This window comes from Notolabrus celidotus, chromosome 6 (genome assembly GCF_009762535.1).
Source record: "Notolabrus celidotus isolate fNotCel1 chromosome 6, fNotCel1.pri, whole genome shotgun sequence".
Taxonomy (NCBI): domain Eukaryota; kingdom Metazoa; phylum Chordata; class Actinopteri; order Labriformes; family Labridae; genus Notolabrus; species Notolabrus celidotus.
The window spans coordinates 33,136,498-33,148,568 of NC_048277.1; the positions used below are offsets into that span (position 1 = coordinate 33,136,498).

Consider the following 12,071-nt stretch of genomic DNA (forward strand, 5'->3'; position numbering starts at 1 on the left):
AAATAATCTGATCTGCCTGACCACTCCAATGGAATGGGCACCAGCAAGCTTGTATGATATCTTAATGCAATGTGACCCAGAGTACCTCATGAAGTGTGTGGTCAGATCCACTCAAGAAGCATTTACACTTGTATGGTTTCCCTTCTGCAGACCACGTGTCAGTTAAATTTTAATACCAGGTGTATCAGAGACTCGAGCCTCTTTCACACGTGCACTCCATTTCAGCTCTGCATCTGAAATGTTCATGTTCTTACTCTGTGCATGTGTGGACACAGCTTCTGTGTTTTGTTGATCTCATGTAGGTGTTCTCAAAATCTACTTCAATCTACTACCTACTTCATCATCCTGCTGTTGGCTTTACCGCTGAAAGACATGGATGATGAAAACTAATTTAAAAATACAAGTGTAAATGTTTTAGACATTTTTGATCCAGATGAAAAGTCAGGACACAAGTTGCATTATTAATACTTGTAACAAATGGAGTCAAAGGAACAAATCTAGAAGTTAATATATTTTTAAAACTTCATCAAATACATCTCTGTACTGTAAACACTGGACAAACGACAATTTGAAATAATCTGCATTGGGCAATAAATAAATGGCATAGTTCCACCAATTCAACAAAAATCAATATTCAGTGGTTTATGACAGTCATTCCTCTTCCCAATATATACTCCAGATTAGTTTCCCCAATGGAAACTTGTGATGCTGTTTTTCAGCTATACATTTTTTATACTAATATTAAACTAATCTTTTTTTCCCCTTTTAAAGGTGACATATCGTGCAAAATGGACTTTTTAATGGTTCTCTACCTGAAATATGTGTCCCTGGCATGTCTACAAACCCCCCGAGAATGAAAAAAATCCATTCTGCCCCTGTTCTGATTTCTCCACCTTTCTGTAAATGTGTTTTTCATTACCTGCACAAATGTGTGCTAACAAGGAGCTTAGGAGGGAGGCATGCTAGTTGTAGGCTGTCTTAATAAACGCAAAGGTTGGTTTTACTCCCCACGTCTGCAGATTTGAAGATCTAGTGGATGATTTCTATTTATCATGCATATGTGCTAGCGCTAGTTAGCATAGCTACATAGCTACATGTCATAGCTGTAGCTGTGTACCAAGACACATGTCTACATAATGACAAATAAAACAACAAGAAACACAGAATCTGTGACCAATCCTTCAGAAAAGGTCCCACTGCCTTTCTGGCAGAGGTCGGTTTTACTCCCCACGTCTGCAGATTTGAAGATCTAGTGGATGATTTTTATTTATCATGGATAAGTGCTAGCGCTAATTAGCATAGCCACATAGCTACATGTTCATAGCTGTAGCTGTAGCTGTGTACCAAGACACACGTCGACATACTGACAAATAAAACAACAAGAAACACTAAATCTGTGACCAATCCTTCAGAAAGGTCCCGCTGCCTTTCTGGTAGAGGTCGGTTTTACTCCCCACGTCTGCAGATTTGAAGATCTAGTGGATGATTTTTATTTATCATGGATAAGTGCCAGCGCTAGTTAGCATAGCCACATAGCTACATGTTCATAGCTGTGTACCAAGACACACGTCTACATACTGATAAATAAAACAACAAGAAACACTAAATCTGTGACCAATCCTTCAGAAAGGTCCTGCTACAGGCGCCTCTCCGTCAGGATCAGATTCAGAGGGTTGAAGTAACGTGATCTCTGAGCAGCCGTGTATATTCAGCCAACATGTAAACATTAGATCAACGTGCTGGACAGCCGAGGCACATCCACTTCCTGAGGGGGCATGGTCAGAGAGAAAACAGAGTGTTCTGAGGAGGACTGAAGAAGAGGGATTTTCAGGCAGGCCAAAATCTGATTTCAAAGTGTTTTTCTAAGCATAAACTTTAAAGACATGTTTTGGGGACCTCTTAGACCAATATATATTGATGAAAAAAGCGTGATATGTCACCTTTAAATCATCAAGTTGAGTTATAAAAATTATTTTTACACATTTTAATCTGTGTGACAGCAAACAAGAAAAGCAGACAGTAAATTTGCCACAGATGTTCAACTTAATAATAATGGACTTGTTAGCTAAAGAATGTGACAGGAAACCCTGACAGGAAATTGATCCTTGGCAATTTTCGTCCTATAAGGGCTGTTTTTCCTCAGATTGCACATTTGTACATATCCTACAGCAGAACTCTGCAGAGCTGCAACACTTAAATCTCTCCGAGATATATATATATATATATATATATATATGTGTGTGTGTGATTGATTATAGAGTCTGACCACTGCAGGAAGAAAAGACCTGCGGTATCTCTCCATGAGACACCGCGGGTGAAGAAGTCTGTCACTGAACGAGCTACTTAGTGTTATTATGGTCTCCTGGAGGGGGTGTGACGTGTTGTCCATCAGAGAAGATAGCTTTGCTATCATCCTCCTGTCAGCCACCACCTCCACAGGGTCCAGTGGGCAGCCCAGGACAGAGCATATATCCATACACACCTTTATAAGAAGATCTACCTTCCCAACAAGATGTCTCACACTTGATGACCTCCTTAGTCTTTTTTTCTTCTACCATGTTGATCAAGTATTTTTTAATTTAAAGCTGTAGTCCGGTTCAATTTATTTTTATTTCCTGTGTTCAGTCCTCTTCCACATGTTCTGTTGGAATTTTCCTTCTTACTCAACCAGTCTTTTAAATCTGCCAAAACTCATATTGTGTTACATCTTGTGGTTGCTTTGAGTTTGTTTTCTTCAATTTACTTGATGTCTTTTTCAATCATCTCTTTGTGTGTCTCTTGTCTTCATTTCTTTGGCACAATGGTCAGCCGTTAACCGCCCATATTTAAGTTTTGCGTTATCCAAATGGATTGTTAATAATAACACAGACATCCTCCATGTTGTCTACCGAGGCTATCAGTAGTAATGTCAACAGAAGAGGTGAAAACATAGACTTAATATGTCTGCTGTACTCCTTTCTGCGGATGAATTTGATACGTCCCTGGTGTCACTCTCGCTGATAGAATAAATAATAGTTGTTTGGGGTTGTGACGATCAGAATCAAGTAATCAGTACAGCCTGGTGTTTAGTAAGAAAGACAGATTATAAAAAAGTTAAATATAATAAGAGAAGATGTAAGAAAATATATACTTTAGGAAGTGTAGAAAGTGTGTTCATTAGAAAGTGTGTGTTTTGGTTACACACTTGGATTCCCGGTGAGTGAAAATACATACCTCACACATCCGTGACATCCACACCTCATCAGAGTTTTCCACATGCAGCGGCCCGCTGTTGTTCTGCAGCTGCATGGACAGCATCACAGATGTTTTCTGCTCCGGACACTGCCACTTGGGCAGAGCGAGGATGGCCAGGGTCGGAGTGATAAAGCTGAAGGTTCCACCCTGGAGGACTGGTAACCTGCAAGTCAGGGGTCAGGGGTCAGAGGTCAGAGGCTCTCTGGACATAATGATGTTAGGTCACTGTAGGCCAGAATTTAATGAGCAGGTTGTTTTCTGACGAGAGGAGTTCAAGTCAATCAGTTTAGTTCTGGAGCCAAACACATCAGTGTTTGTCTGAATGCTTTTAGTACAGACAAAAATCTCCAAGTAAAACATTTCAGGAACTTTAGGGCGATTAACATTTTTAGTGTTTTCCCTTCTTTCCTTTTCTGAACGTTCTCTTGTAAGCTCCTCATATTTTAACTTAAGACCCTGTCAGGGGTCTCTGACCTTTGTTTGGAGACCATTAGCCTACAGACATAAATCTAACTCACTGCAGCAGATTCTCATAATGATCTTTTTATTAACATTTACTGTCATCTGCACAAATCGTGTCTAATGTATTGGGATGATACTCTTAGTGTGGATTGCATGATGGTCATTATGTCCATGCTTTTTAGTTTGAAATTCAAAATGTTCTTAAAGTAATAACCAAATCTACAAAACAACAGTCACCTAATTACTTCATTTAGCCTGAGGTGCATGGTTGTAGATATTGAACTCATACTGCAGAATCAGTATTTAAAACCTGAAAGGAAATCATTTTTCTGCAGGGGATTGCATGAAGTAATGTGAACTGTGCATGCATTTCTCAGCTTCTGTTGTGTTGCAGCAAACATCTCTGTGCACGTTTGTCTGCACGTTTGAGTTTTGATCCCTGTATTCTTTTATTTCACAAAGCTGGTGTTGAAAACCAGCCACGGTTGAAGGATGCTTTAAAAATAAAGATTAACTTACTTATTATTCAATGTCAAAGAGTTTTCTAGGATCACATTTTTGTCCTTTTAAGCCGTTGCCAAACTGCGTAGGTGGAGAACTGAAACAAAAGCATTAGCTATTTGCTCAGGCTTAATGTTACAGCAGTGCTGAGGGGGCAGAAAGTATGTGTGGAGCCCTGCTATGTTTTGTACTGTACTCTGTGTGTGGGTGGCAGCTGCACCGAGGTGAAGCAGAGATTGATGCATCACTTTCTGAAGGTTTTTTTTCTTCACAGAGCTCTAAACTGCTCAGGACTTCACCTCTCAGTTATAAAGAAGGAGACTCAAAGTATGCAGAGTAAAGTAGAATCAGAAGACTTTGAGGTAAACAGTTTCAGTTTCTTATCCTGAGGTAAATTTCGTACCCACTTTGTCACAAAGAGCCCAGCGGCAGGCTGACTCACTATTTAACTCCATGTGAACCACCACAGGGGTGTCTGCATGAGCTCCAACGTCAGGCTGTTAGCCGGAGAGGGAGGAATCAAAGTACAAATACTTTGTTGTTTTTACTTCCTCCCCCCACATTTTCACCAAGCAGCAACCCCCGGTGTTGAAAACTCAAGCCAATGCCAATAATAGACTGCAGTTCCTCCAGTGTCCACTTGAGGCGAACTACAGAGCAGAAATAAACATGTTTACAACCTGGTTCAGGGAACAAACTCAGTCTCATCCGTTTTGATTATATAAGCTAAGAGCTGTGCATAATTGCACATAATTAGGGGCATGGCTGATTTGAATGACAGGTGGGTGTGATGGAGCTGTTTGCCAGGAGGCTAACGCCCTGCCTCATCTCTGCCTCTTTGCCGGTTTCTAGCGCCGTGGAAAGTCAGGTGGAGTGAGCATTTCCAATATGGCCATCGTTGCTGAGCTTCATCTTTAGGAAATAATGAGTGGCACCACCAAGACTACCTCCATGTTCAAGCAGGGTTTATCTTGCTATTAAGGAAAGTTATCATTTATTTTTATGTTGCATTTACAATTTCAAGACCAATTTCAGCCTACAGTGATGGGACAGAAACTCATAGAGAACACATTTTCTTGGCAAATCCATCACAGCATATCACAAACAACAAACTTAAAGGTGACATATCACGCTTTTTTCATCAATATATATTGGTCTAAGAGGTCCCCAAAACATGTCTTTAAAGTTTATGCTCAAAAAAACACTTTGAAATCAGATTTTGGCATGCCTGAAAATCCCTCTTCTTCAGTCCTCCTCAGAACACTCAGTTTTCTCTCTGACCACGCCCCCTCAGGAAGTGGATGTGCCTCGGCTCTCCAGCACGTTGATCTAATGTTTACATGTTGGCTGAATATACACGGCTGCTCAGAGATCACGTTACTTCAACCCTCTGAATCTGATCCAGAATCTGATCCTGACGGAGAGGCGCCTGTAGCAGGACCTTTCTGAAGGATTGGTCACAGATTTAGTGTTTCTTGTTGTTTTATTTATCAGTATGTTGACGTGTGTCTTGGTACACAGCTACGAACATGTAGCTATGTGGCTATGCTAACTAGCGCTAGCACTTATCCACGATAAATAAAAACCATTCACTAGATCTTCAAATCTGCAGGCCTGGGGAGTAAAACCGACCTCTACCAGAAAGGCAGCAGGACCTTTCTGAAGGATTGGTCACAGATTTTGTGTTTCTTGTTGTTTTATTTGTCAGTATGTCGACGTGTGTCTTGGTACACAGCTACAGCTACAGCTATGAACATATAGCTATGTGGCTATGCTAATTAGCTCTAGCACGTATCCATGACAAATAAAAATCATCCACTAGATCTTCAAATCTGCAGACGTGGGGAGTAAAACCGACCTCTGCCAGAAAGGCAGTGAGACCTTTTATGAAGGATTGGTCACAGATTTAGTGTTTCTTGTTGTTGTATTTGTCAGTATGTAGGCGTGTGTCTTGGTACACAGCTACAGCTATGAACATGTAGCTATGTAGCAATTCTAACTAGCGCTAGCACTTATCCATGATAAATAAAAATCATCCACTAGATCTTCAAATCTGCAGACGTGGGGAGTCAAACCGACCTTTGTGTTCATTAAGACAGCCTACAACTAGAATGCCTCCCTCCTAAGCTCCTTGTTAGCACACATTTGTGCAGGTAATGAAAAACGGAGGGGGGATTCAGTATTATTTTATACAGTCTATGGGCTGAACAAGCTCCGAGCTCTGACTCCTTGACAGACCGGATATTGTTGTTACGTAACAAAAACACGGAAGTCTGAAACGGCTCGTTTTAGACACATTTACAGAAAGGTGGAGAAATCAAAACAGGGGCAGAATGGATTTTTTTCATTCTCGGGGGGTTTGTAGACATGCCAGGGACACATATTTCAGGTAGAGAACCATTAAAATGTCAATTTTGCATGATATGTCACAGAAGAAACAGGTAAAAGATGCAGGGGTCAAAATGGCCATCAAGACTTTTCCCATCCAACTGATTGACATATTGGATTTAGGCCTGAGTAGATCATTTCTCTGACCGCACACTTGTGCTTTTATAACTCAGCCATTTAGAAGATATTAAGATAACTTGTTTTATATAATTAGAGGCATGGCTGAGTTGACTGTCTGTAGCTGTTGGCAAGGAGGCCAAATGCCGCCTCAACTTCACCTCTGTGTCTGTCGGAGGACTGAAAATTAGGTTGAGTCAGCATTTCCAGCATGGCGTCCACCAGCGACAGGCTTCAAAACTTGTCTTCAGAAACCAATGAGTGACGTCACGGAGGCTGCGTCCATGTCTGATACAGTCTATGGTCATATCACAGACTCTCTTCCTCACCTTCAATCTATTTATGGACACTATAATCATAATTTGCACGGTCATGGGCACATGCTTCATTTCTCTTTGGAGGCTGGCAGAATTGTGTTCTATTTATTTAATTGTAGGTGTTGTGTTCATCTGTCTCAGTACATCTGTGTTGATAAAAATCAAGATCTCCATAAAATGGTGGTATACATGTAAGCAAGAATTCTCTCTCATCTTCAGTTTAAACCTGCTTTAAATCATAAAACAGCTCCTTAAAATCTGAAAGAGTACACATTGACTTATAAAATCCATTCCACTTATAGAGTATCCATCTCACACAGAAAGCACTGAGTGTTACCTGGTACCAATTGTAGTCTGCAGCAGCGTACATAATCCAGAAACAAAGAAGATTGTGGAGATGAGCTGACTTTTGGCGATGTTGTTGTCCTTTATGCACAGGGGTTCAGCCAGGATCAGCGGGACGGCGATGATGCCTCCAAAGGCCAGGATGTAATGCTGCAGAGGAGGAAGTGGAGACAAAATCATTTATCTTTATATTGAATTAATCTCGAATTCCCATAGTGTATTGTCTTTATTTCGATTTGTAAATATTAAATACATGTACAGTATATGAATAATTGTTCTTAATGATGTGGACATTTTTTTAAAAGCAAAGACAGCGCTCTAAAATCACATAATGCAAGAAGTAAGAGGAAATAAGATATTGAATCTATCATGGTTGCAAAAAAAGCTGCAAAAAAAAAAAGTAAATAAATACATGCCACATGTGTTCCCCTTACTTCAGTCAAGTTGTTTTATTTAACTACCATGAAAAATTGAAAGAGAGAAAATAAAATAAGACTTTATTGATCCACAGAGGGATTGTTGCAACACAAAGAAGGAAACAGGTGGGCTCTATAGACTCTATAAATAATGGACGTAGTATCCGTGACATCACCCATCTGTGTCTGAAGCGCTGTTTTGAAGCCAATTGTCGGCGGGAGCCATATTGGTAATGCTGAACTCAACATAACTGATGTTGAGCGAGTGAAGTCAGCTGTGCCTCTCATAATGAAAAACCTGTAATCTTAATATCTTCGTAATTGCAGAGTTATGAAAAAATTCACCCCCCGTACAGTGTGTGCCGATAGAGAAATGAGCTATCCTTGGGGCGCTGGTGGCCTAGCGGTCTAAGCGCCCCACATATAGAGGCTACAGTCCTCGTCGCAGGGGTCGCCGGTTCGATTCCCGGCCGGTCGACCATTTCCTGCATGTCTTCCCCCACTCTCTACTCCCCACATTTCCTGTCTCTCTCCACCTGTCCTATAAAATAAAGGCAAAAAGGCCAAAAAAAAAAAAAAAAAAAGAGAAATGAGCTATCCAGACAACACTTGTTTTTTCTACCAGGCTGTGAACATGTTTATTTCTGCTGTAAATATCGTCTTTTTTGAATGGGTGTGTATGTGGTTTACGGTACTTCCAGAGCCAGCCTCAGGTGGACACTTGAGGAACTGCAGTTTTTTTTTTTTTTTTAAGTTATATTTTTGGCCTTTTTGCCTTTATTATGTAGTACAGCTGAAGAGTGACAGGAAATGTGGGGAGTAGAGAGTGGGGGAAGACATGCAGGAAATGGTCGACCGGCTGGGAATCGAACCGGCGACCCCTGCGACGAGGACTGTAGCCTCTGTATGTGGGGCGCTTAGACCGCTAGGCCACCAGCGCCCCAGGAACTGCAGTTTTTAACATTTCCAAATTGGCTTCAATTCTTGCGGCTGGAAGTTGCCTCTTGGTAGATTCATACAAGAAAAATAAGAGTAGATACAAGAAATAAGAGGTATATGTATACATGTTTGTATACCCTAAAAGAAGCACTGTTGGTGTATATAAAGAGGAATGCTGAGAATGTCACAGATTTAGTTTTACATTTATTCTACCAGTTGATACACCTTTCAATTTGCTCGTGTCCACCTCATTGGATTACGTTTTAATAAGGTAACAAGGGTTTATCTGAAAATTCAACATCACAAACTGCTACACCTGTGGGCACCCATTGTTCCTGTTTCCACCATAACTTAACAGTTGCACAAGTTTTGCATACAACATATCCCATCTGCCGAGAATCCAAGCCCCTCAGAGAGAATATTTTCAGGAGTTGAACAAGTGAAGGGGTCAAAGGTTAAAATGAGAGCTAGTTTCATGACAGCAAAACCTGTAGCTTGAGGCTCAGCATACCTCCCTAACTCATTATCTGGACTTTGAGTCAGTCGGGTCACTCGTGAAAAATATATTCAAAGCTGGGTGAGACTTGTACCTGGATAAAAAAAACAACATCTATTTAATTATAACTATAAATACTTTGTGAACACTGCTTCTGGAAGCAGTGCTGCCTTTTAAAACTGTTAGAAATGTGAAGCAGAGAGAGAGAGAGAGAGAGAGAGAGAGAGAGAGAGAGAGAGAGAGAGAGAGAGAGAGAGAGAGAGAGAGAACAAATTTTGTTAAGTGACATCCGGACCAGCCTCTACAAACTGAACTTTTAAAGTCTTCTTTTATAACTTAATGACCTCCTCTCTCTGCATGTCATCATCTTCACATCTTAATTCTCTTATTGGCCTCCTTTCTGTCCCTCGTATTGATGTCTTCTGTGTTCCTGATAAGAGAGAACAGGCTGTACGAGATATGCTCCTATCTATTTTATCACCACGCCACATCTGTGTATGGTTAGTGGTTTCCAATGCAGACAGACTTAAACTTCAGATTTGGAATTTAATTATTTTGATTTAGGGTTGGCACTTATGGGTTATAAGTCTTCTGTAATGATACCACTTTAAACTTGAGTGATTTTGAGCCAACGTCAGATGTTCAATTCAGTTTGATTCATCTAAAACAAGAGGATAAAAACGCAAGGCAGCCAGTGTTAATGTGTTAATAGTGATGTGATTAAGGTTAGTTTTACTTCCTGCCCTTGTGTGTTTCCCTCCTTTTGTGATTCCCCTCATTAGTCTCACCTGTGTCCTGTGTTCACACCTGTGTTGATTACTCTGTGTATTTAGTTCCTCTGTTTCCCCATATCCCTTGGTGGATTATTGTTGGTCTTCCCTGTACTGGTACAGCAGTTTGGCATTGTCTGTCCTCGTTACTTGCCGCTTCACGAAGCACAGCCATTGTGGTTTTTCAAGTGTGTGAAGACTTACGTGTAGTGTTTTAGTCAAGACCACATTAACCGTGACCAAGACATGTCCGAGACAAGAGTGCACTGAGAACAAGACAAGACCAAGATATTTAGGGATCGAGAGCGAGTCAAGACCAAGACCATAGCAGGGCAAGACCGAGACAAGACCAAGACCATATCTATCAATGGAAAATCATTATGAGAGTTAACAAAATAAAAGACTTCTGTGTATTTTATTTAAGTTTGCTTTGAATACTATTGACAGCAACAAACAAGGTTCGGTTTTGTCTTTGTTGTCTTCTTTTGACTCCTTAAGTTTTGTTTTTTTCTCTTATCACAGTAATGACAGGGACACAGAGTGCATCAGTGGTGGTCTCGACCGGTCTGGATATAAAATATGGAGTCTGCCCAGACAGAGACAACACTGTGTAAAAAAGACCGGTCTCGAGTACTACAACACTACTTACTTGGTGACGCTGATAATGTCATATGCAGCGTCCCTGTGCACACTCAAAAGTTGTTATTTGGACATGGATATAAACTCAATAAAATGGATCCACATATAATTAAAGCAACATTAATCATTCGGATAACTCAATAATTAATTGTTGGTTCAACTATATAGCTGGTTTGAGTGCTGTACCCTTAAAGCTAGGGTTGGTAGTCTCGGAAAACCAGCATGAATTTGAATGTAGCTTTTCCTCATGACTCCGTCTAACCCCTCCCCTCCTCCCTGGGAGCTCCTCCAAAACGACGATATCATGCATTAACTTCACAGGACCTTTCAGAACAAGAAGAACTTGATTGATAAAGGGAATTTGAAGCGATGCAGCTGCTCGTACTGTAAGACAGTGGTAAGAAGTGGACTTAAAAACTATTTGGGGATCACATTTTCTTTAAATCCTTCTCTCTTCATATTCTGCATAACCTCTGATAACATTATTGATGCAGACTTAATATCCTTACTAAGAATTTTGCTTTTAATAGCCAAAAAAACAATTACAATGTCCTGGTTGAATCCACTTCCTCACAGCATTTTGCAGAGGAGACGCAGAGTTAAAGCTGTCCATATAATGGAAAAAATCACAGCAAGGTTACAGCTGAAGACAAACAAGTTTCTCAATACATGGGCACCAGTGATACAGGCGATGCCTGAGCTCTGGTCACCTCTTGTTTTATTTATTTATTTATTTGATTTGATTTATTGATTTCAGTTCAGTTTTACCCTAAATACACTTTTGTAATTGTAAATTATAAGCAATGAATCTATACTGTGAAATAAGATAAGAATGTAATGACAACGATTTTAGTTATAGGAAATTGTCTCATTAATATGTAAAGATTAAGTTTAAAGAGAATATATCTCCTGTTGTGTGTCAATTGAAAAAAAATATATAAATAAAAAGTTCAAAAAAACAAAAAACAATTTGGGATGCAAAATAATGACATTTTAATCACGCTTTTAACACTTTGATTAAGCATGATTATATATCGTTTTGATTTCTCCACCTTTCTGTAAATGTGTGTGAAACGAGCCGTTTCAGACTTCCGTGTTTTTGTTACGTAACAACAATATCCGGTCTGTCACGGAGTCAGAGCTCGGAGCTTGTTCAGCCCATAGACTGTATAAAATAATACTGAATCCCACTTCCGTTTTTCATTACCTGCACAAATGTGTGCTAACAAGGAGCTTAGGAGGGAGGCATGCTAGTTGTAGGCTGTCTTAATAAACACAAAGGTCGGTTTTACTCCCCATGTCTGCAGATTGTAAGATCTAGTGGATGATTTTTATTTATCATGGATAAGTGCTAGCGCTAGTTAGCATAGCTACATAGCTACATGTTGTAGCTGTGTACCAAGACACATGTCGACATACTGATAAATAAAACAACAAGAAACACAGA

General features: G+C 40.1%; 1 protein-coding gene across 1 annotated transcript in view; it reads right to left on the reverse strand.

Moving 5' to 3' along the window:
- The window catches only part of si:dkey-106n21.1 (solute carrier family 23 member 1), a 72,026-nt gene that overhangs the window by 43,091 nt on the left and 16,864 nt on the right, over positions 1 to 12,071 (reverse strand). Inside the window, exons 3-4 of the mRNA XM_034685167.1 lie at positions 7,357 to 7,514; positions 3,214 to 3,397 (exon numbers count right to left, since the gene is read on the reverse strand). Of these exons, the coding sequence (XP_034541058.1) occupies positions 3,214 to 3,397; positions 7,357 to 7,514 (342 nt within the window). The remainder of the gene's footprint in view (positions 1 to 3,213; positions 3,398 to 7,356; positions 7,515 to 12,071) is intronic.